General features: G+C 37.5%; 1 protein-coding gene across 5 annotated transcripts in view; it reads left to right on the top strand.

Moving 5' to 3' along the window:
• The window catches only part of DAPK1 (death associated protein kinase 1), an 85,026-nt gene that overhangs the window by 38,050 nt on the left and 23,587 nt on the right, over window positions 1-23,389 (top strand). For 3 of the 5 annotated variants that reach the window (XM_030467642.1, XM_030467646.1, XM_030467645.1), the window contains exons 3-14: window positions 11,623-11,761; window positions 13,663-13,792; window positions 14,075-14,123; window positions 14,258-14,284; window positions 14,699-14,851; window positions 15,001-15,046; window positions 16,616-16,705; window positions 17,815-17,907; window positions 19,302-19,421; window positions 20,543-20,641; window positions 21,465-21,563; window positions 22,675-22,773. In XM_030467642.1, the coding sequence (XP_030323502.1) occupies window positions 11,623-11,761; window positions 13,663-13,792; window positions 14,075-14,123; window positions 14,258-14,284; window positions 14,699-14,851; window positions 15,001-15,046; window positions 16,616-16,705; window positions 17,815-17,907; window positions 19,302-19,421; window positions 20,543-20,641; window positions 21,465-21,563; window positions 22,675-22,773 (1,144 nt within the window). The remainder of the gene's footprint in view (window positions 1-11,622; window positions 11,762-13,662; window positions 13,793-14,074; window positions 14,124-14,257; window positions 14,285-14,698; window positions 14,852-15,000; window positions 15,047-16,615; window positions 16,706-17,814; window positions 17,908-19,301; window positions 19,422-20,542; window positions 20,642-21,464; window positions 21,564-22,674; window positions 22,774-23,389) is intronic. The other 2 variants (XM_030467643.1, XM_030467644.1) reach the window with 2 other exon arrangements.

Below are 23,389 nucleotides of genomic sequence, written 5' to 3'. Positions count from 1 at the left end.
GGTTAGTTTAGCAAATTTTATTGTGTTTTATGTCGGTGTATCACTGAATGTTTTTTCTCTTTCTATAACCCACATAACAGAACAGAATTTTCCCAGTTCTGTCCTGTTGAAATATAAACTGAACTTTCATATCCTGGTTTTAGTTCCCATTTTTTGTCCAAGGTTATTGCTAGTATATTGAAGTAAATATGTCAGCAGAGACTACTTCTGCAATGCTTGAAGCCTGGCTTCAAGTTCCTCAAAGACTGCAAATTTAGAAGTTAGGCATTACTCACCTGTTAGAGTTTGGGACATGTGTGTCTTTACACTGTTGCCATACTTAGTATGGCATTACTGACAGTAATACTGACAAATACAGTATTACTGACATACTTGCTTTGTATCAGTTAAATGTGCTTTGAAGTAAATATTTAATGCAAGCAAATTATTTGGTACCAAAATCTTGGGCAGCACTTGTGTCTTTTCCGTGATTTTCTATGTGATTTTTTTAATTTTTTTTTTTTGGGGGGGGGACACGACTTATGTCTTTCTGTTTACTAGCTTTGATAAGTGACATTTTCACTTCCCTTATGAGGTTACTTTAGTGCTTCATGCTTTCAGTGACATATGTGTAGATTTACAATGTGGATTTAATAAGAAAACTGTAAAGTAGTTCTTGGAGTCCCATCTTTTCTGAAGCATATACACATGATACTGCTTTGTTATGTTATAATACACATTTGTACTTATTGGCCAGCATCTAATTGTTTACTGGAGTATTTCTTTTAGCCTGAGTTGTTTTTATTTTCAGAAGCACACACTAGCATTAGTTTTTCAACTTCAGACAACTTAAGCAAGTCTTTATTTAGAAAAGCTAAATTATTACCTTGTATGAAGTAAAACTTCCTTATATTCCTTGCAGAATATCTCCTAGTTCTGCTTTTTGTTCAGAAATCTTTAGAAGTGTCATGAATGGACATCAAAATTTTCTTCTTCCTCTCCCCCCTTGATATTAGCCCTCATATTATTCCTGCGTGTAACCTTTCTGCCAGTGTCTCACTACTTCTGCAGTGGTTGCTTTCTTCTCTGTTGTCTGCCCAGATGAAATCAGGAGTGTTTGGACTTGAGAGCTCTGAGGGAGACTCCATAATCATGGATAGTGACAGGAGGAACGGGGCCATTCTGCTCCCCCATGCCTCCCTTTCCACAAGAGACAGGAGCTGTTTAGGCAACGAAGGGTGCTCTGTGTTCTGTGTGTACCCACTATCATTCAATGGAAGCAGATACTGCTTCTGACAACATGTGTTAATATTTCATAAGCTTGCTAGTGTGAAGCTCAGGAAACTATTTCCAATGCAGTTTAGTGCATTAGTTAGCAATTCTCTTACAGTTTCAGATGGAGACTTTTTTTTTTTTTTTTTTTTTTTCTTGTCCCCACTTTCCCAAACTGCTATGTTAGACTTTCAAACAAGTGCTATTTGGGTTATCATGAAGGTACTAAATTTATTTAGTTGAGGAGTTGAAGAGGAAAAAATGACATAACAGCCATCCTTTTGTAATTGGAATATACTAATTGCTGTAAGGTTTTGCAGTTCCCAAAATCACCATGATATTATGCAATACTGTTGAAAAGGCGGAAGTTTGTAATGGTAATCACAGGCTTAGACATTTAGATAAGTGGTCATGTTTTTTAAGATTCTAATATCCACATTTTTCCTTGGGACATATTCTCTTGATAGTCTTTGTTCTTATATAAGAATTTCAAACAAAACAGAAATAAAGCTGGAAGGTCATTAAAAACCCGTTTTGCTGTCCTCAGATTCCATCCTAAGAGGCAATTTTATTTTCTGCTTAGAACATAGCATTGCTCCTGGGACTTGAGTTCCTTTATGACTGTGAGACAATATGCCACATACAGACAGGATTTTGTGTTAACTTTTTTTCTCTAGAATTTAGAAAGAAAGTGACAATCTATGTTCCAGCTATGTATGGGAAGTTCATAACAAAGCAAAAACTGAGAAGAAACACCGAGTTCCTATTAGTAAGCAAGCGTAATAAGTAGCAAGCAGTGATGAGGAGAAGTATCTGTGGCTTCTGCTCTTGATAGATACTGCAGCTCACAGACATGAAGCTGCTGCAGTGCCCTTTTTTGGTGGCTGCGAGTAAATGTTAATGAGCTTAGTCTAAGAGCAACAGCATCTGCTGCTTGCTCACTATTGATTTTTTCCCCTGGGTTTACTAAGTGATTTGCTGTACTCTGTGCAGCCTCCTAAAAGTTTTCTGCGTTATCAATCAGATATTTCTCAGAGGTGAGTGACTGACTATAGTTTGCCCTTTCACTCCCTGGTAGTAAATACTTCGTGGTCACCCAGCTGAATATTCAGGGTGGTGATTTGTGTGCAGATGTGCACCACAGATTAATGTGGGTGGGTCATTAGTTATTGCAGGGGCAAAGTCCTCACAATGTTGAATACAAAACAAATCTGCATATCAAAACCACACAGGTGTTTGGAGGTTTTTCACTCAAGTATCTCATGTTAGGAAACACCTACAAAAAAAAAATATTACAAAGCATTTAATTTCTGAAACTTTCAAAGTTCATGCTTTCTTAAAGATTCAGCAGTCACACACGTTATCACTGAAGAACTTCTATTTTTTTACAAACTTTTGGTATATTTAGAGACATCAGGCATATTTACGTATTTCCAGGTCTTAAAAGCAAGTGTCTCCTTGATTTGGAAATAACCTTTGAAATTCCAACTCACTGGACTCAATAATTTTCAAGGAATTCTGTGCCAATTGCATATGAACTGGAAGACACTCTCTTCCTCATCTAACTTAAAACTGTAATTTTTTTTCTTCTATCGTGCAGGTAATTGAATGAGAAAGAATTTAATAGTATCTTTTTTTATCCAGCTGCAGCAACTAATCTGTCATATGTTAGGAATACTAAGGTATTTCCAGTGAGCTTTGCTGAAGCCTTTATTTTATCAGACCTAACAGATTAAAAAACACACATGGCATTGTTGCACAGTGATAATTTTCTTTTTTTCTCCAAACATGTTTTGCACCTACTTGGTTCTACTTTTGCTGGCATGCTGGTAATCATGGATGTATAATCTCTCCTCTATTTCATTCTTCCTTTGACTTTATTATATCTTCATTTATATTGCAGACCTACAAAATATACTCACATGGTATGGTGCTTTTTAAGCCTTGGCTATGGTCTCTGGGTGCAACTGCAAAAAAAAATAATCTTATCCCAAGTTATATAGTAGGTCCTTAGAATGCTCAAAAATAAGCAGATGGGCTCATCTTTTCACAGAAATCACAGAAAGTTAAGGGTTGAAAGGGACCTGACTCTTTTCACTAGAAAGCTATCGATGGAGCTAGGTATTCATATTTCTCTGAGTAAAACATATCTTAATTTCTGAACTACAAATTTTAAATTAAAGACCATTTGCTCATGTAACCTAGTTCTAAATGATGAATATCTGGTTTTAAAATTCAAAAAAGATAAAGAAAACTGAAAATCGTAGCTCAGAAGCAGAGGGATGACATTAACCTACAAGTGATTGTGCATTAAGTACTGGGTTTTTTTTCTTCTTTAAGAAGCTAGTTCCTGTATACTTTCTTTAAAATTTAGTTCTGTGCATCTCAGTGTCTCAGAAAGAGTTGCCACCTTATCGGTACCTTTACAGTATTAATCAAAACAGAACAGAGCAAGGGGAGGATGATATATACCTGTATAAAAATTCTGGTATGAGTTCATTAAAGAGCAAATAATGATTAACTTGTTGAATTCAACTTCTGTCTTTTTGTGGAGTTAATTTAACTTGGGTTTTTTTGTGGAGTTAATTTAACTAGTTACATTTATAGTAACTTGGCTTCCAGAGAAGTTTGATGTCTGCACAGAGTTTCTTTACTATTTAGTTGTCTTTTGATAGAAATAGCTCAGAGGCTTTTGTTAACTTTACCTGTAAAGTTACATGAAAGTTGTTCTGGAGTGGCCTTTTCTGAATTTTGAGAGGAGGATTGAATCTTCTGAGCTTACAGGTATGTAGCAGCAGGTAAGCAAGCTCTGCACTTCTGATTTATAGTTGTGCCACATTTTGGCTTCAAAATCCTTAATTGTATGCACACAGATAGCGGCACAGAGGACTTGTCAGGTAAAAATGAAGCCTTGTAAGGGCTGAAAAGAAAAAAGATGGAGCCACTATGCAATGAACTGAATGCACCTCAGAGGGAGCACACTTGGCTTCTGGGAACTGCGGTTTCCATGCAAAATGCTTGGCACTCTTCTATGCTAAACCTGAATACTCTTTGTATTTTACCTCTGAATGACTGAGGTGGCATCAAAATGCAAAGACACTCCACTGGGTCAAAGTGTGAGTAATTAAGTGCATTATACATACTCTGGGCACTTTGGTAACTTCAGTTATGGAAACCTGTGTACCAGCCATGTTGGGCAGGTAGGATTCACAGGGTACTCAGGTCTCCCTCTTCGTGAGACTTAACAGCTGAACGTGGTTTTGCTGCCTGAGTGGCCATTCTGAGGCAAATGCTTATTGTTCAATATAACTGAAGAATTTAGGCGCAAGGATTTAATGACAGCGTGTCTAATAAAAGCTAGACAAGTGACAATGGAAAGGTGTAGTGATGCTACATTTTGATGTTGCAATTTGATGCTACATTACTTGATTTTTCTGGTAGCTAGAGAAAGAAAAAAAAACATACAGTGTTGTTCAGCAGTGTAGGCAACATGAGTTAGCAGCCCTCTTCTGCTTTTTCAAAGTACTTGGTACACTTTGTACTTCTGAGAATGGGTTTGTAACTGCAAAATCCATAAAGGCAGTGAAATGAAGTGGATGTAAAAGTCCTTAACCTGAAATAAAACAGAAGTAGCAGTATTTCAGTTTAGTCTTGGGCAGACAGCTTCTGTTTCAAAATAATGCAGAGTCAGATTAAATATTTGACCTTAGAATCTTTAGGGCAAGCATTTATTTTGCAAGTGAAGGAAATAATTTTTTGGATAAGAGAAGAATTCTGCTAATTTATCAGATTGAATCTGCTTGTAAAATTTGATTAAATTTGTATAAAAATTCTTAAACTTTAGTAGTTCATGTTGTTTTGAAATCTAAGCAAGGTAAATTAAAACTTGTAAGCTTTACCTTACTAGATTAAGTTTCATCAAGCAAGAAGGTGTTGAGTAAAATTGGCAGAAAATAAACACCCTTGTATTCCAACTTGGCCTCAGATATTGGAAGGGCAATGGGTAGCTGGGCTTAGGTTCTGAGTGATACCCATTTCAGTTTTACTGGTCCAGCTGTGTCAATTACTGAACTATGATTATTACAGATGCTCTAATAACATGATGCACTTTCAGTCATGTTCCATGAACTAGCATAGCCACACTCAAGGAGTTTGGTCACATTCAATGAGACCTGTCATGACTAGATTCCTGAGCAGTGTAGCATATGCACAGATTCTTTTGGATTGCTGATGGTAAATTCGCTTGTCTACAAAGCAGGTGCAAATACCTAGTATGTGAGTAATACAGCCTGGCTTACTAACATGTGAAGCTAGAAAACAACTCTTTAGAGGTTTCTAAATTTCCTGTGGAAGAACTAAGTATAACCAGGTGTTCAAATCTTACCCAAAGATAACAAGGTTATAGTTGGGAATAGAGGCTCAGTTCCATCAACTGATCCCAGAAGTCAGGGGTAGTCCCTGTGATGGTGGTAGTGGTGGTATCTTCCCTAGAATCCTTCATCTTTTAGGCAATTCTTATACTATGTTTTTACCTTCCAGGTGGAGCTTGGGTGACTCCATACCTTTATCATCGTTAGTGTCAAATTCTCTCACTATGCTTTTGATTGTGTGGACTAGCTAATTGGGTGGTGACTGTACCTTGGAGTTGAGTAGCTGGGATGGAGGTGTGTTTTGGTAGCATAATGAAATCATAGTAAGCAAAGTTCACCTAAAGGACAGCATTTTGTCAAAATTTAACAGATTGTTGGCCCAGGCTATCCAATATGCAGCTTAATGGTTCCATAGTACCTGCAGATCACATGGTATCACAGAGCCTGCCAAGCCATCTCCGCTCTGCTCCAACCCTCATGCCATTATTCTTAGAGTCAGCACACCAAACTCTCATGATGTTGCTATCATCTCAGGTTGCCTGGGAATTACCATGATGCATACTCTTTGCACATCCGCCACATTCCACCCTGCTTTAATGCTGTACCATTGCTTAAAATGTGAATATGAGTTTAATTTCTAGATTGCCTCCAGCAATTATTTCACAGAGGGTTTGGGCTTAGGTTTTAGGATCTGTATTTTTTTAACTTCATCTGAAATCCTTAGATAATCATAAATTATTATCCAGGTGCTGTTATATAATATGAGCAATGTGATCAACAGGGCATGTCAGTGAGATGTTACAAGGTGACCAAAACTGACTTTGAAGGTTAATCGCTTCTAAGTTCCCTGTGTATGCTCCCATAATTACTTCCTCTGAGATCTGGTGATCAGTTCCCTTGTGTAGTTAGGGACTACTTGCAAAGGGTCTGTCCAGAAATCCTGTTTCCTCAGGTATGATGTATTTATTTTCCCAGAGAGAGATACATGGATTGCAAATGCATCTGTCAGCCTTCCTGTGGGAAGGATGGGAAATGCTTTTAACACTGTTGCAGTTAAAAGAAAATACTCAGTTGACCCGAGTATTATTTATTTATATCAGTATATATTTATTTATATCAGTTCAGTAAAACCAGCACCTCTACCAGGAAATATCAAGGAAGCAACACATACCACCTTCACTCTTAGTAAAAATGTTTATACAAAATATTTCTGAAAACATATGTTCTGCTACTCAAAATAATACAAGATGTAGTCATATTACAGCAGTGAAAATAGATTCATTAATAGATTCAGGCTTTCTGGCTTATAATATGGTCCGTGATGTAACATGTCTTTTAGGGTTAATGTATGACTTCCATGAATCACTGATTCTTATTTCATTGAGCAAAATATTTTAAGAACCTGTTATAACTGCAAAATTGTGACTTAAGCACTGCTCTGCACATTCAGAGGATACCAGTTACAGGTACTCCAAAGTGCTCTAGAGGGAGAAATACTAGTACTTGGTGAACCCCTTGCCTCTACTCCCTTCAGGAAGTAATCTCTGCCAGCCTGTGACTGGCAGCAGTGTGTTGGGTGCTGGATGTATGGGCCTCTCTGCAGAGACCCATCTGGGGCTGGGAGCAAGTTTGCCTGCCTCTGGAGACCCACAGAATGATCATACATTTCATCCATATTCCAACAGGGTGTTTGTGCACCAGCAGCCCCAAAACTGACTTAGAGACAATCCTGGGCCTTTATAATGGAGGTGGAGCTGGTATACTTCTTGGAAGAAGCTCACCTTCAAGAAAGATTAGTCATTTGGGCTCACCTATGGAGCTGTCTGCCTCTTCTCCTTTAGTTTAAGACAGTCTCTGTGCCATGAGCTGGGATATGCCCAGGCGCATTGATGCGATGAGTCTTTCTGTGTGGCTTTTGGTTCTGTCTCTGAAGGTGACCATGAGATTGTAACGTGTGGTGTTTACTTGCCATGGAACTGTACTAAACTATCTGAGGGATAGGGATAGACTTGAAAATCCAGCAACACTTAAGGAAGTTTGTAAACATTATAATAGCTTATGTAGCTGGTGTCTTTACTAACTTGTTCTAACCCATTTCTTGATCTGTGCTACTTGGACGTCCAGTCAAGATCATCTAGCGAGTCTCAGTGTATAAGCTGGTTATGAAATCTGTGAAAGGGGACCCTACTGATAGCCAATGGTGCACAATAATCCAGTGAATTAATTGTGGAAGCGAAACTTGTAAAGTATGTTGAGTGCGAACCTGTATTAACCTCTGTGGCTTGCTTGAAGTAATTGCCTTGTAGTGATACCATGGCTTTTCTCTGTGCCTGTGGTGATGCAGCTCAGTATCAGACGTGCCAGAATCAGCTGGACAGAAGTGAATAAGCAGTGTTCTGATAGCTGTGAAGAGGAAGCTAAGGAGCACAGCCTGTGTTATTGACCTTCCATAGGAGCCCTTCACATTAGGGAAGGATCCCTGGAGGCCACCTGAAGCAGAGTGACCTTCCACACTTCTCTGAGCTTCCAGGTCTCCTCTTATTTTACTCATCATTGCTATACAACCCTTTCTGTTTCTCTCATATGTTATGTCCCTGTTGGTAAAAGTAAGCAGCAGGAGAAGCTGGGTGGACATGAGGCATTGAACTTGCCTCCTGCAACTGAGAAGTTACCAACAGGAGAGACAGTCATGGCCCACTCTCAGGTTAATCTGTGTAGTATCACACCCCAGGCATTTAGGGTGACTTGCATAGCATGAAGAGGAGGGATGCTAAAGTCACTTAGACCAGAGGCACAGCTGCTTCTGGAACAAAGCTTTGAATGTGTTACACCCAGCCTTACTCACCTTACTGCTTAAGCAGTAAGGTTGACACCTGAGTCAGGGTGACAGTACTTAAGCATAAGAAAAAGCATCTGAAGAAGCATGGAACACTTCAGAAAAAATCTACCACTTTTGCTAATTAATCTGTTAGCTTTTCTGGAGCTCAGTTTCAAGGCTTGGAAGCACTAGGTATATTACCTGTGAAGAATTTTCTTTCACACAATTATAAGGTCTATGATATAATCATAAAAGAAGACTAACCTGCGAAAAAGACAGGAGGATAGTATTCAGCAGTGTTGGAGATGAACTGTAAGTCATCTCATGCAATCAACTGTTCACAAATGTGACATCTTTGAGACGCATAAAAATACACATACATCAAACTTGTAATTTTATGTGGTGTAAACTCTAAGGATATGAAATTGCACAAAATGAAATGATTGCAGATTTGATGACAATGAAGAGACTTTCCATTTTGCAGAAGTACAGTTATGTTTTTCTGATAGAGAATGTGAAAATAAGTAAAATAAGTAAACCTTGGGAATTAAATTTTTCTTTTGGATCTAAACCAAGTGTGCCTAATCAATGCTGCTGTTCACAGGTGACTAGTAAGCTTCACAGAGACTGTCTTTAAAACGTCAACAGGAGTAAGAGCAAACTGTACATATGCATACCTGTCACAGTCTGGTCCAAGTTGCAGAGTGACTGGCAGGGCAGTGTTGCAAGTTAGCATTGATGAAAACGCATGCTTTGAATACTTCTTTTGCTTTTGTGAGGAACAATGAATGCTTTAAGCATCAGGATGTGCTTCCACTGTTTCTCAGGGCTGGTGATCTGCATGAAAAGCAGACCACATATCCATGTGGTTGGTGCAGCCTTTCATCCTGTTCCCCAGCTCAGGGTTTGGCTCCACCATCTCAGCAAACCATGTGATGGTTCACTTGGTGCCAAGCTGTCCTGCCTGTGTAAAGATGCTGGGTGTTGCTGTGTCTGCTGCTGTGTCTGCTGCTGTGACTCTTGCTGCTCAGCATGGCATGGCTGTGCTCCAGGTAATGGCAGCTCCACAACTCCAGCAAACATCTACAAGTAAACATGTGGAAAAAAGTTCCAAGCTCAGTACTCAAAAATGGAGAGAAATGCCAGCACCATGCCACTACCCAAATGTCTGTTCATCATCACAAAATGCTGCAGAGGTACAGACCTTAGCCCAAAAACCTTTTACTATTTTTTCAGTCAGAAGCAAAGAATGAGTGAAAATTGTAAGGTGTTTTCGACCAGCCTCTGTAGAATAATGAACTGTAATTAATCTTTAGGAATCTCATTTTATGTCCCCCAACAAAACAAAAGAAAGATTATTAAAATGACCTCTCTTCCTTCCAGTTTGTCATGAAGAATCTTACATTTAATGACACTTTGGTAATTGCTTTCATGCAGAAAATATTACAGCACAAATAATACTCAAAACAATACTCTCATTATTGTCTAGGCAGCTCAGTGAAAGCTCCAAGAACTCATTAAAATATGCTTTTTATGCAATTTGCATTACAATAATGCATATTAAGTCTCTTGAAAAGTAGAAATTAGAAAGAAGTCAAATGTGTTTCCAGAAATTTACCCAGACTGTTTAGCTATTGTTGTATGTTAATCCCATTGTTTTTCATCATCAGAACTTTACATTGTGAAGAGATTATTTTTTCCCTACAGGAAAGCAACATAAATTAGGGTGTGCTTTCTTATTAATTTTTTTTACTATTGAATGAAACTATAGGGAATAATATGACCATTTTTGCAATCTCTACGAGATTTCTAGGTAATAATGCTGGGTTTATAAATAGGAAAAATGGTTTTCCACAGTGAACAGTCATAGAATCATAGAATCAGCCGGTCTGGAAAGGACCTCTGAGATCACCAAGTCCAACCCTTGATCCACTACCACCATGATTACCAGACCATGGCACTGAGTGCCACTCAGTCTCTTAAAAACCTCCAGGGACAGAATCCACCACCTCCCTGGGCAGCCCATTCCAATGCCTAATCACCCTCTCTGTAAAGAATTTCTTCCTGATATCTAACCCAGACCTCCCCTGGCAGAGCTTAAGTCCATGCCCTCTTGTCTTACTGAGAGCTGCTTGGGAGAAAAGACCGAACCCCCCCTGGCTCCCTCCTCCTTTCAGGGAGTTGCAGAGAGTGATAAGGTCTCCCCTGAGCCTCCTCTTCTCCAGACTGAACAACGTCAGCTCCCTCAGCCCTTCCTAATCTGACTATATGACCTTAAACTGAACGGAGATTGGTTGTTTTTTAAGAATAGTTGTTTTTGGTGTTCCTATTCGCTTCAGTATCTCTTTGTTGACAGTTATCACCACTGCTGCCAGACTGCCAACTGAACTGTGAAAAGGGTCATCTTCAGTTTATTCCTCTCCCTCAGAAATCTAGATGTGCTTATGTACACCCTTCTCACCTCTTACCTCTCTTCTTTCTACCTGTGCAGCTAAAATACTTACTGAAAGTAGTCTTACGGGCAGTTGTGGCTTTTCCTTGTAAGAAAATATGTAATATTTTGAGTAATATTATGAGTACAAATTGAACATCCGAGCTGGATGTAATACAATATTCCAAACAATAGAATATAATTTCAAAGAGTTGAATGGTTGAGGAGTTTAGAAACTGAACAAAGGACAGCTACCAGTAACTATTTCAAAGTGGGGTTTAGGTTTTGTATTTTTCAATGAGGGAGGGGTAGCACAGAAATCTGATGTTTTAGTGGTAGTATGAGCCAATTCATGTTTTATTTTCTGAATGTCCTGTTACATTAATATATTTTGAGTATTCTTACTTCACATTAATTTCACTCTTTTATATTTGTGTGCAGAGAGTAGATAGGTTTTACTTCATTTAAACCAATAAACCAATTATGTTTATTCAGGCGTTAAAAACATTTTTGGTTTTGTTTGGTTTGTATTTTTGTTTGCAAATAAGACTGGGGTTTTTTGCATTCTTTTCAGGGGAGGAGTGGTAGTCACTATTATGCATATTAAATCCATTAATTTTCAACTTCTTTTTTGCTGTTGACAACATTTAAAATATCTGGATTCTTTTCAGGGCTGGTCTGAGAGTAGCTACACTATGATGAGCCCGTTTGTTAAAGCAAGCTTGTCAATAACTCCGCTTCTATTCTCCAAGTGTTGCAGGTGGAGAGCTCTTTGACTTCTTGGCTGAGAAAGAATCTCTCACAGAAGAGGAAGCCACAGAATTTCTCAAACAAATACTCAATGGTGTCCAGTATCTCCACTCTCTGCAAATTGCCCACTTTGATCTTAAGGTGTGTTGAGCGAATAAAACCTTGGACAAGTGTAAGCAGCATCTAGTAGAAGTCCTTCTTAACACCAGCCACAGATTTGCCATTGTGTAGATCTTGACCATAGTTTTGTCTTGCTAGTTTATGTAGACAGCAAAGCTCAGCCACTGAAAAGAAAATACCGAACTGTAAGTAGTTCCCATCTGTTTTTAAAGTAAGATTGAAAAATGGGAGCTCCCTCTTGAAAAATGGGAGCTTCCAGTGAACTAAACCATCCTGAGGAAATAATCTTGAAATAAAAATTATCATTATGAATTTATGGGATGTAAATGGGATCTGTATGAAACATTCCAAACAGAATGCCTTTTTTCTGCCTTTTTTTTTTTTTTTCTGTTGTGTACATTTTATTTTCACATGAACATTATTTTTCACATGAACATAGACACTAAATTGAAACAGTACAGAGTTAAATACAAAGGTTCCTGTGGAGCAGACAGAGCGGATAATTTCCTCTGTTTTGCTTTTGGATATCTTTTGTTTGTTTTTACAAAAACTGTTAATTGCATCTTTTTTGTAATTAAAAGAGAGCTTCCGTATCTAAATGCAGTTATTGGTTTTCTAATGTTTTAATTTCAGATTGTTTTCCTCTGTAAGATTTTTTTTCAGAGGTAGGCAGCTGAACAGACCCTGAAGTCTCCTCAGTTAACAGCTATGTCTCTAATAGGAAAAAGAGGCATAATAATTACCTTGCAGTGCAGTTCTGAAAAGGGTGCTGTGTTCTGGGGATGAGGTAGGGAAAGAAATTGTTTTCAGGGTAAGCATACTTTTACCAGGCTTATCCTCATTATCGACAGTAATTTGGTCTTTGTGTGACAGTCAGAAAGAGAAAAGAATTGTGAATCTAGTAAGAAATACATTTTTTACAATATGAAATATAATTTTTTTATTTGCTAGTAATTAAATAAAACATCCTTAACAATGACTACCAAAAATATGTGAATTAAAGAATGCAGCAGAAATTAATAATGCAGAGCAATAAAAGTATGCAATACAAATGGAGGGAGGGAAGTACATTTGCACATATCAGACCCTGTAATTGGGATACAGATGTGAAAGAGGGGAGCTGATTAAGAGCTGTCCTTAACGACTCCTAAAAACCTCAACAATGTGACTGGAATGGATGTAGCTCCAAGAACTCTTGGTGCCAGCTTATGGATATGATAGGATATTGAGACTAAGTATCTGGTTCTGTATGCTGGTTAAAGTGTCAGGGTCCTTTGATGATAATCTTGACATTTTATCTTCTAGCTTTCTTCTGTTTTTTACAAATCTTTTTTGTACAATAGTCCAAAGTCTGTATATTAAAATATAGCTAGAAAACACATGAGAACATGCTCTTAATACTTTTTTTTTCAAGTATGTTGACCTAAAAGGTCTGGGAGCTGGGCCACTCCTGAAATTTCAAGGCAACAATATATGCTTCCCTGATTGCATGTGTAATGTGAAAGAAACCTCTCTCAGGTAGTAATGTTAGCTAAGTCCAAAGTTTATAGGACTTAGTTTCTTGCAAGCACCCAGCACTGCTTGAATGGCCGTGGCACAGGGGCTGTGGTCTCGCCTACAGGCAGGGTGTTTCACTTAGGATCAGTCCTCATGAAAACTGCAACTGCTGTGTGTACAAGAGGTAAAATCTTGATACAGTGAAAATCATAGCAATCTGTTATCACAATGAAATCATAACTTACTGTGGTGAATTTTTAGTATATCTTAGGTCATAATAGGAAACAAAAAGATTTTGCAGCTGTGTGAGGGCACAATTCAAGGATGTAAAGGAAAGTGTTCATTGCTGAAGAACATTGGTATGTGTCAGACATTTCATACCTATGTATAATGTCTCTTACTCTCTCCCTCCCTCCTTTCCAAAGCCTGAAAACATAATGTTGTTGGACCGGAATGTACCAAAACCTCGAATCAAGATTATTGACTTTGGTTTAGCACACAAAATTGACTTTGGAAATGAATTCAAAAATATCTTTGGAACGCCAGAGTTTGTTGGTGAGAAAACTGTTGTTTCTTCAAATTATTCTTTCTGAGTCTGTGAAACAGTATATGTAGCGTAGCTTAGTTTGGCTGAGTTAGAGATTATGTATTTTATGTGTAATTCATGACATTTTGAAATACAGGTAAGTGATGTGTAGCATTTAGTTCCAGCTTAGACTTGTAATGAGATGGTTTTATCTATCAGCATCGTTGCTTATTATCTCTGACTTATGTAGGCTCAGAGTGACATACATCTGTTCTTTGAGTAGGTACTGATCTCCCTGCTTTCTTCTTTAGCTCCTGAAATAGTAAATTATGAGCCTCTTGGTCTTGAAGCAGATATGTGGTAAGTTATTTGATCTTACTTGAAGTAAATCTCTCATGGTTGTTCTTATGTTCTAACCTTTTTTTTTTTTTTTTTTCTCTCTGCCTCCATTTTTGTCCCCTCTCCCTTATCCTTTTCTTTCTCCTTCACTCCAGGAGCATTGGTGTAATAACTTATATTCTGTAAGTACCAAAATCTATGGGTGGTTCTCATGAATGCTGTTTTTTTAAATTCTGAGTCTGTCCTCTGGGTTTTTGTTTGTGTCTTTCCAATTCAAACCGTTCTGAGTGCACATCATGCTGCAGGTTGAATGATCATAAAAGCAGAAGTATAATTATTGAAAGAATGGCCATTAACAAGCACTGAGATAGCATGGGAAACTGTAGGTAATCTTTTTCCACAGCAGTTTTACCTTAATATTTTCTGAAATTGCAGCAAACTCTTTTGCTCTGCTACATCACATTTTCCTGAAGGTATTTTTGCAATCTTAAAGCAGAAAAGAAAAATGTTCATTTTCTGATGTTATTTAATCTCAGAGGGTTGCAATAGCAATGTTGCAATATGTTATTGAGAGGAATGTTCTGTCTTTCTTGCAGTCTAAGTGGTGCATCACCATTTCTTGGAGAAACCAAGCAGGAAACATTAGCAAATGTGTCCGCTGTGAATTATGAATTTGAAGAGGAGTTCTTCAGTAATACGAGTGCCCTAGCTAAAGATTTTATACGAAGACTTCTAGTCAAGGATCCAAAGTGAGTTGTTTCTCTTGTGGATGCACTGTGCAGCATATATCAATATATCAAATTGCATGGTATTTTGAGATTTAGGTTAATAAACATATAACAATATATATCTATATATGTATACATCTAAAACAATTCTATCTTTTATTCTCTTAAAGGAAAAGAATGACTATTCAAGATAGTTTGCTGCATCCTTGGATTAAGGTTAGCATGTAATTCATTCTCTGTTGTCCTCTTTTAATCATTCTTTATTTCGTACTTCACCTTCACTTTTCAACTTTCTTAACAAGGAAAATTGGCATAATTGCTGAATACAGCTCCCTGTTTTGGAAAGCCCTCTGTATGAAAACTAATATGTGCAGAATGTTGACTTCATTAATATATGCTCTCTGTAAGTTAGCAATAGGGAATTAGCCCACTCTTGAGACTGAAATCATGCTTAGGGAGGCAAGCCCATTTTCAGGAACCATCGCACTGACAAAGGGTACATTCTCTCAGTCCAGTCCAGTTTTCTCTCCCGTTTTTCATCTTTCAGACATATTCAGATGGGGCAAAAAAGGGTCACCCTTACCATTTAAACTGAAGAAAGCAGTTGATACGGAGCAGAATTCCACTGCTTCTTTCAGTCCTCCTTCATGTTTGGATCACACTTCCGTGGTGCTTCTAAATTGAGAGGGAGAAAATGGGGCCTATCATTCTTCTTGAAGTGTGTAATAGTACCTGCCTCAATTTTTTCAGTTCCGTTATCACATTCTCCATTATTTGACCCCATTCCACTTTTCCTAGAATCAGTTATCAGAATATTTATTCCTGATTCCATTGATCCAGTTCACCCTTCAGCATCCTAAGGCAGACATTTCTACACCAGCAGACCAAACTAAGATCTGAAGGTGCTTTTCTGAGTTTTTGGTGGAGTAATTTTGCACAGTTGAAGCACACTGAACATATTGAAATGATCTTTTAAGCTGCTGAAGCAAGCATTGTCTAAGTTTTTTTCTTATACACCAAGATCTCTACTCCTGCAACAAAATATATTGTTTTGTACCCTGTTAGGTTCCTTTATATCTTAGCTTTTCAGGCATTTTCCCCCAGCCAAGTAGGCGTATCTTCTTTTCCTCCTTCCCATCACTATCTTTACATGCAGTTCTACATTAAAATGAATTCCAAGTTTAGGATTACATATATTGCATAATTGAGTATCCTCCACTGGTGCTTAGTGTTAGCCCATGAGAAAATTCAAAGGGTGCTGCCTTAGAGCTTCCTGCAGATGTAGGTGGAATGTGATATTTTTATTGGGTGCCAGCAGCATCTAGCTGGGGTGAAAGACACTGAGACTAGAATAAAGTTTGAGTTTGACTGAGCTTAAAATCAGCCAGGATATCTTCCCAAAAGACAATGTTTATGTAGGAGATGATATCCCATGCCTCTGTTGCCAGAGGAGGTGAAATATTAAGCTGAACAGTGTGTTGGCTGCTGGGATTTTTTTCTTTTTCATGAAAAAACGAATTTTAGTATTACATGAAATATTCTTAGCTCTGGATTTCCTTTGGGGCATTTTCTCAAGAAATTCCATCTTCATACCCCATTAGGCTGTGGATGTAAAAATGATGTGCTTAACATTACTTTATTATTATAATATGGTTCTAATATTATTTGTAAGTAGATGCCATCAAAGAAGGGTAGTCTTTGGAAGGGAAGAAGGGAATGTGGTTTATGAAAATTCTGTTTGTGATTGTGGGATATTTTACAACTTTAGTTTCCTTTTGCACATAGCCTAAAGACACCCAGCAAGCACTTAGTAGGAAAGCATCTGCAGTAAATATGGAGAAATTCAAAAAGTTTGCAGCACGACGAAAATGGAAAGTAAGTCATTCAATAAGTCTTCAAAATGTTGGTGACACTCAAATGTAGTAGGATTACCTGCTCCAGGGAAACATCAATGCTCTTACAAGTGAAGACAAAAGAAGAAGAAACCCATTCCTCTGTTGTTTGGACTAAATAAGGTTATTTAGAGTGGCAGTGTGGGAACAGACTTTTTTGTTAATGATCTGCATGCAAATGCTCGTGTGTGGATTGTTTGATTTATGTATCCAGCTGTATGATGTTGTCATCTGTCAGGGTTGTGTTTTTAGAGAACAGATGCTTCTAAGTGTAGGTGAATGTTTTTGTGACAGTAATCCCAGTAAATCAAATATCCCTTAAGCAGGCCTCACAGAATAATTGTCTCACAGAAGTAATTGTTCCTGTAGTTATGCCAACACTTAACAGAGTGGGAAGGAAAAGTTGTCTTTTTTGCAAAGGATTTTTGATCTGAGACTGCCAGCCTGTTTAGGAGGTTGGTATCACTTAATCTTTGCAGAAGTGGGGCAAGGTATTAGCTGAAAGCATGATGTGTGGCTAGGAGCAGTTCAAGTTACTTCTCCCTCCTCCTTCTCCGTACACATTGGGGAATTCATACTCATACTAAGCAAGGGCAGGACTGTTGCATGAGAAATCTGTTTTCTGTAGCAATCAAAAAATACTATATAGCCTTGCTTAGTGTGTTTAAATAACCTATTTGAATAGAGGAGGTTCCATGTAAACATAAGGAAAAGCTTTTTCACAGTGAGGGTGGCAGAGCACTGGCACAGGCTGCCCAAGGAGGTTGTGGAGTCTCCTTCCCTGGAGACATTCAAAACCCCCTGGACACATTCCTGTGTGACCTGCTGTAGGTGACCCTGCTCTGGCAGGGGGTTTGGACCCAATGATCTCTTGAGGTCCCTTCCAACCCCTAACCTTCTGTGTTTCTATGAATTATAAATGACAAAATAAATAAAAGGTTTAAATGCAATGTAAAATGCTGAAGTCAAACTCTGTTTTGTTTTGCTAATATGGTAGTATTCCTTTAAAATCTCTGCAATAGCATCTTATCACAAGTATTATGGTTTTGATTTTATTTTTACATATAGCTTTTTTCTTATTATTTTTAAAAGCAATCAGTGCGCTTAATATCCTTGTGCCAAAGATTATCAAGATCTTTCTTGTCCAGAAGTAACATGAGTGTTGCTAGGAGTGATGATACTCTGGTAAGTGTGTATTTATATAATTAGAATGCTTTACTGTATCTGTAATTCTGTGATTTTATGAAATTATTCTGATAGAAACATCTAATGAAATTTCCATGTTAATTCCATATTAATAGTCTCAATTGTGTAGAGTAAAATAGTATATTCAGAATATTCAAAATCATTGAGACCCTCTTAGATCCAATGAATGCTAGACAGCAGTATCACAGCAGGTGGTCACTTAAGGAGGAGATATTAAAGCTGGCCAGTATTCGGTTTGCAGTATCAACATATATCTGCTAGATTTAAGTAGCCAGGAGCAATTTCTCCATGCTTTGTAATGATAAATGCTTGTAAATCCAAAAACACTCTTATTTTAGCTTGCTCTTCAGGTTTTAATACATGCCTCACAAAGGACCTCTTATCAGCAGATGATGTATGTTAATACGGTTAGAGCTGGGTTACCTCAACTTTGCTGAACATTAATGGGATCAAAATTAAAAAATTCTGCAAAGTGGTTTTTATCCATATTATCTTCTCTGTGTCCCTCCTGTGCAACTAAACACTCTTACAATCAGCTTTCCTCCTCTTGTCTTCCTACTTCTATTCTCTGTTCTCCTTACCCTCCTTTCCCTGCCTTTCCCACCTCAGCAATCAGAATGCCTTTTAACTCTGAATGAGCATTTCCCACCTGTGTTGCAGCAGAAGAGCTTGTAGCCTAATGTTAGTGTTCTAAAAAGTACAGAACCTCAAGTGCAAGGGGATAAGAATGATCCAAGTATTTCACTCGGTGAATTTAAGTTTCTTGATATTTATGGGGAATATATGGGGGAAAAATAAAGGTACAGCTACAGAGGTATGTAGGCTCATTTCTTACATTAGATTTTCAACTGGTCCATTTCAATAAATGAAATCTTGGTCCAAAGTACCTCTCCTGTGTGTGGTTCCCAGCTGTCATGAAACTCCAGTTCAGTTTGTATTTTATGTATACCTCTATGTTTTTTTTTTATACCTTATTTTATACCTTATGTTTTTTTTTTTTTAATGTTTACAAGTATGCATAGTAAAAGTTTCATTTTGTGCAAATGTTGCATTTATTGAAAGTCCTAGGAGGAAAAAGGAAATACACCCAGTAAAAGAAACCTCTTTGGAATCTCAGTGAGTAACAAGTTTGTATGGGAAGAAGAAGGAAACATATTGTACTGGAAAAATTGTGGGAGTTTGTGGTGTGTGTTTTAAAGAACATGTACATGTTAACCATATGTTTCAGAAAGGATTACAACTTGCAGCTTAAAACACTCTAAAAGACTGAAATTTTTATTTCTCCATTTTTTTATATGTCTTAGCAGCTGTTGAGATAGGATTTTTTTTTCCTTGAAGCTAACAATTTTTCTTCTTTCTCATTTAATTACAAGGATGAGGAAGATTCTTTTGTGATGAAAGCTATTATTCATGCCATCAATGATGACAATGTTCCTGGATTACAGCACCTTTTGGGATCTCTGACAAATTATGATGTCAATCAACCCAACAAGGTAGTGTGGGTCTGTGTTGAAGTGTGGGGGGGAACTAGCTGTCACCCTGTTGAACAGAGCAGTATGTTTGTAAAATGGAAATGTAATACCTGAAATGAAAAGGAAAGAGAAGTGGATGCAAAATAATTTTGCCTTTCTTTAGGAGAAATTCAACGTATTCTGTGTTGAGTGTTCTCAAACTGCCTGAAAATGGAGACCAAAATGCTGGTCTTTGCTTAGGCCTTTTAATCACATCTGTTAAGAGCTGTGTATGAGTTGTCACCCTTTGCTTTTGTTTGCCATTGTTTCTGGTGGCAGATGACAATGATAGAGTACGTAGGACTAACTGGACAACTAAAACTGACTTTGCAAAGCGCTGTTAGAAACACAAGTCCCCTACTGCAGAAACTGGTTATGAGAACACAATATTAGATTGTGTTCTTCATTTTCAGAAGTTACTTGCACACTACAGTATTTCAGTGTTACTGCTGCTGTTCTAACAGGAGCATTGGAACTAAGAGACCAAAGTTTTATTGCTGGCTCTGCTGTTTGGATTTGGATAAATCATCTCTGCTCTAATTTTTATTTCTTTGAAAGGTTATATTGCCCTTCATTATAAAGTATTTTGAGAAATACTCATGAAGAGCATTATAGAAGTAAAGCATCTGCTACTTATTTGTGATTGGACCTCAGACCTTTCAAGAAATCACTGTTTGTTTGTTTTTTTCATGTTACAGTCCCATTCAGCTTTTCCATATGTTTCTGGTGGCTTGTGTTTTTGAGGTAGCGTGGGAAACACCTTAGATAATTTGGCTTAGAATGTAGATATAAAGAAAGAAACAGCAAAGGATAATATCCTTGCTAAAATGGGCTAATGAAAGATTAATGTTACTATTGGTAATTTGAAAGCATGTCTTTAATATGTCACTTAGCAAGTGTGAATTCATCCAAAAAGTAAAGAAAATTACTGTGCAATGAACTTTTTTTGGACAAAAGGACGAATTATTTTTTTTTTCAGTATTCTCAGAAGACTTAATTTGAAACTGGAAATCCAGTGATGCTGTTCAATGCCTGCCTTCTATTCCACTCTCTTTTCTTATCCTTCAGAAGTTAAATATATCATTCTTGCATTTCTTTATTAGCACGGAACACCTCCGCTACTGATTGCTGCTGGCTGTGGAAACATTCAGATGCTTCAGTTGCTTTTAAAACATGGATCCCGTATTGATGTTAAAGATAAGGTCAGGTTCTGCTTTGTCACCATTCTGTATGAGTTTTTCAGTACAGTTATCAAGAGGATAAGTAGTTCAGACCAAGTTGTATTGGAAAGAAAAAAAATCTGTACTGTAGAGCCAGTTGGCTCTTTTCTATGGGAAAAAGATAAAACCAAATCTTTTTTCTTCTCTAACAATTTCGTTTATTACTAGTGAGTATCCTCTGATTTTAGTCAATTTATTAGTTAAAGTAGCTTGATTGAAGCTAATCTTAAAGTATAATTCATTCTTACAAAATGGCCTTAACTAGTTTGGCACTCAACTAGTCACTAGTTAGTGACTGCCATAAAACAAAGTGTTGTACTTTGTTTAATATGGAAAAATAAACACATTTTAGCAATTGGGAATATCACAACTAACACTCATATGTCATGGAGCTATGCAACAGGCTTCTTTTTCAAAATGTATTTTAACAGTCTGGGGTACCTAGAAACATTGTCTGCTTCTCCATCTAGTAAATGGTAAAGTAAGCAGCTGAAAGATTTTTTTCTCATTACTGTTCTTTCCAAAAAAACTCCCTTACCAGGGAAAAGAGGATTATCCTTTCAAGCAGTGATCCTGTTAATCATCCTTGCATACAGGGTTTTTTTTGTCATTGTTGGTATGTGGGATTGTTGAACCAATTTGAATTACTTTTTCTTTTAAGTAAGTACTTTCATATGATCTTGAATAGCTCATATGATAGTTTAATATATCTCTCCACATCTAAGTGCAAGTACACTTTAATTGAAAATCTGGAATTAGGATTCTAAATTGATCAATAACATCTGTAATCAAATATTTTTGACAGGCTGGATCTAATGCAATCTACTGGGCTTCTCGACATGGTCACGTAGAAACACTGAAATTTCTCAATGATAATAAATGTCCTTTGGATGTTAAGGATAAGGTAAGGAAAAAAAAATTTTTTTCTTTAAGAGAACCTTTTTATTTGTAGCTTTATCTGAGCAAGGAGAGAGGTCTTTCAGTGGGAAAGATTTTCAGCTGTGCCATAGTTCCAAGAATGTAACTGGCTTTGTAAGCTGACATAGAGGGCTGTGATAACACGACTAGAAAGTAGCTGGATGTACTGATTATTTTCCTGACAAATGTTAACCAAGCATGCATATTCAATGTGGTGAGTATATGGTGGGTAGGTGGAAAAGTACAAACCTAAATTAATCTTCACTTCAAGATTGGATTTCTCATTGGAACTCACTATTAAATCATGATTCTGTTTTTCACTTCTCTTGATTGACAATCATTTTTGTCTGACAAGTAAATTTTACTGTTATTGAGTATAAGGAAGCCTAACAATTTATAGCTTATGAGCACTTATCTTGTTTCCAGCTGTGTTACTTGAGCAACATTTGTCCTAGAAACTAATCATTATTAAAATCTTATACCATATTGATGTTTTGATACTAGGAAAAGCTCCAGTACATAGACAATTATACTTGTGAAACAGTTTGCTGTGTTGGGGGAACTAGTGCAAGGCAAGGCTCTTTAGCAAAATTATTGTCCTGGTAGGGCTACTAGGGAAAAGGTTACTCTTAAAAAAATACCATCTCTCTTTCATGTAGTTTGTGAAAAACAAAACAAATAACTTTGTAAATAATTAAATGTAATGCAAAATATGCCAGGATATACCAAAGCGTTATGCCAACTCCTTAGATTTGTGAATACAGGGTGGAGGAGGGGGTGTATGGAAAGAGTATGAATAGAAATAGGACATTTGTTTCAACATCAGTGGCACACACAGCTGGCTCCTTCTATTGCTCAGAAATCCCATTGTGTCTGTGACCTTGAACCAGGTTGGTAGGGAAGAGGAAGGCCTTTTGGAGAAAGAGCCTGGTGATGCTTTGTCTGTCACGTACAACTACAGTTTGTAAGCTGGAGCTCTCTGCTGACTATAGATGTCCCAGTGGGTTACAGGAATGGAGAAATAGCAGGCTGTACACAGTGGTATGTATCAAAGGGAATGCATGAAATTACACTGGCATGTTCTTCTGTAATTGCAGTCTGGGGAGACCGCTCTCCATGTCGCAGCTCGGTACGGGCATGTGGATGTGGTTCAGTTCCTCTGTGGTGTGGGATCCAATCCAAACTTTCAAGACAAGGTGAGTCATGGATACTGTTTTTCTTCAGCAAATAAGGTATGAGTGTTCCAGACTTTTAGTTTTGCATCACAGCCTCTGGCATGTTTGCATTTGAAACAAAATAACAGAATTATGATGGTTTCAGTGCCTCTTAATAGATGAGGACTATTCAAAAAACAGTGTGCATGAACCAACTACTGTTATAAATAACACAGGTTCTCTTGAAAATGAGAGATTAAAGATGAAGAAACTCAATGTCATGAAGGTATGGATGGAGATGTGTGCTCCATGAATTCAGCTAAAGTTTTTTTATTAGTTTTTGCCCTTGCTTCAGCTTATTTTTGTCCATCATGGGACTTTTCTGAAGTGTCAAGAACTCATTTCTGAAAATGAGAAGAGGGCTTAGGAGAGCCTCTTTAGAAGTCTTAACTCTCATGAGAAAACAGAAAGGCTTAATAGAAAAAAGACATCTATTTGACTCAAATTTAACTGTGTGTGAAGGTTCAACAAGCCTTCTCAGGTGCTACATCCTCTAGGACTACATTTGTATTATTCAACTAATAAAGGGGCCACAGGATGTGCTGTTTGACAGTTTCTTTTTCAAGATTTTACAGAAATCCGGAATGCAGTCCCAAGT

Source organism: Calypte anna, chromosome Z (genome assembly GCF_003957555.1).
Source record: "Calypte anna isolate BGI_N300 chromosome Z, bCalAnn1_v1.p, whole genome shotgun sequence".
NCBI lineage: Eukaryota > Metazoa > Chordata > Aves > Apodiformes > Trochilidae > Calypte > Calypte anna.
Note: the sequence above shows the minus strand (reverse complement) of the source record. Positions and strands in the feature narration are given on the sequence as shown.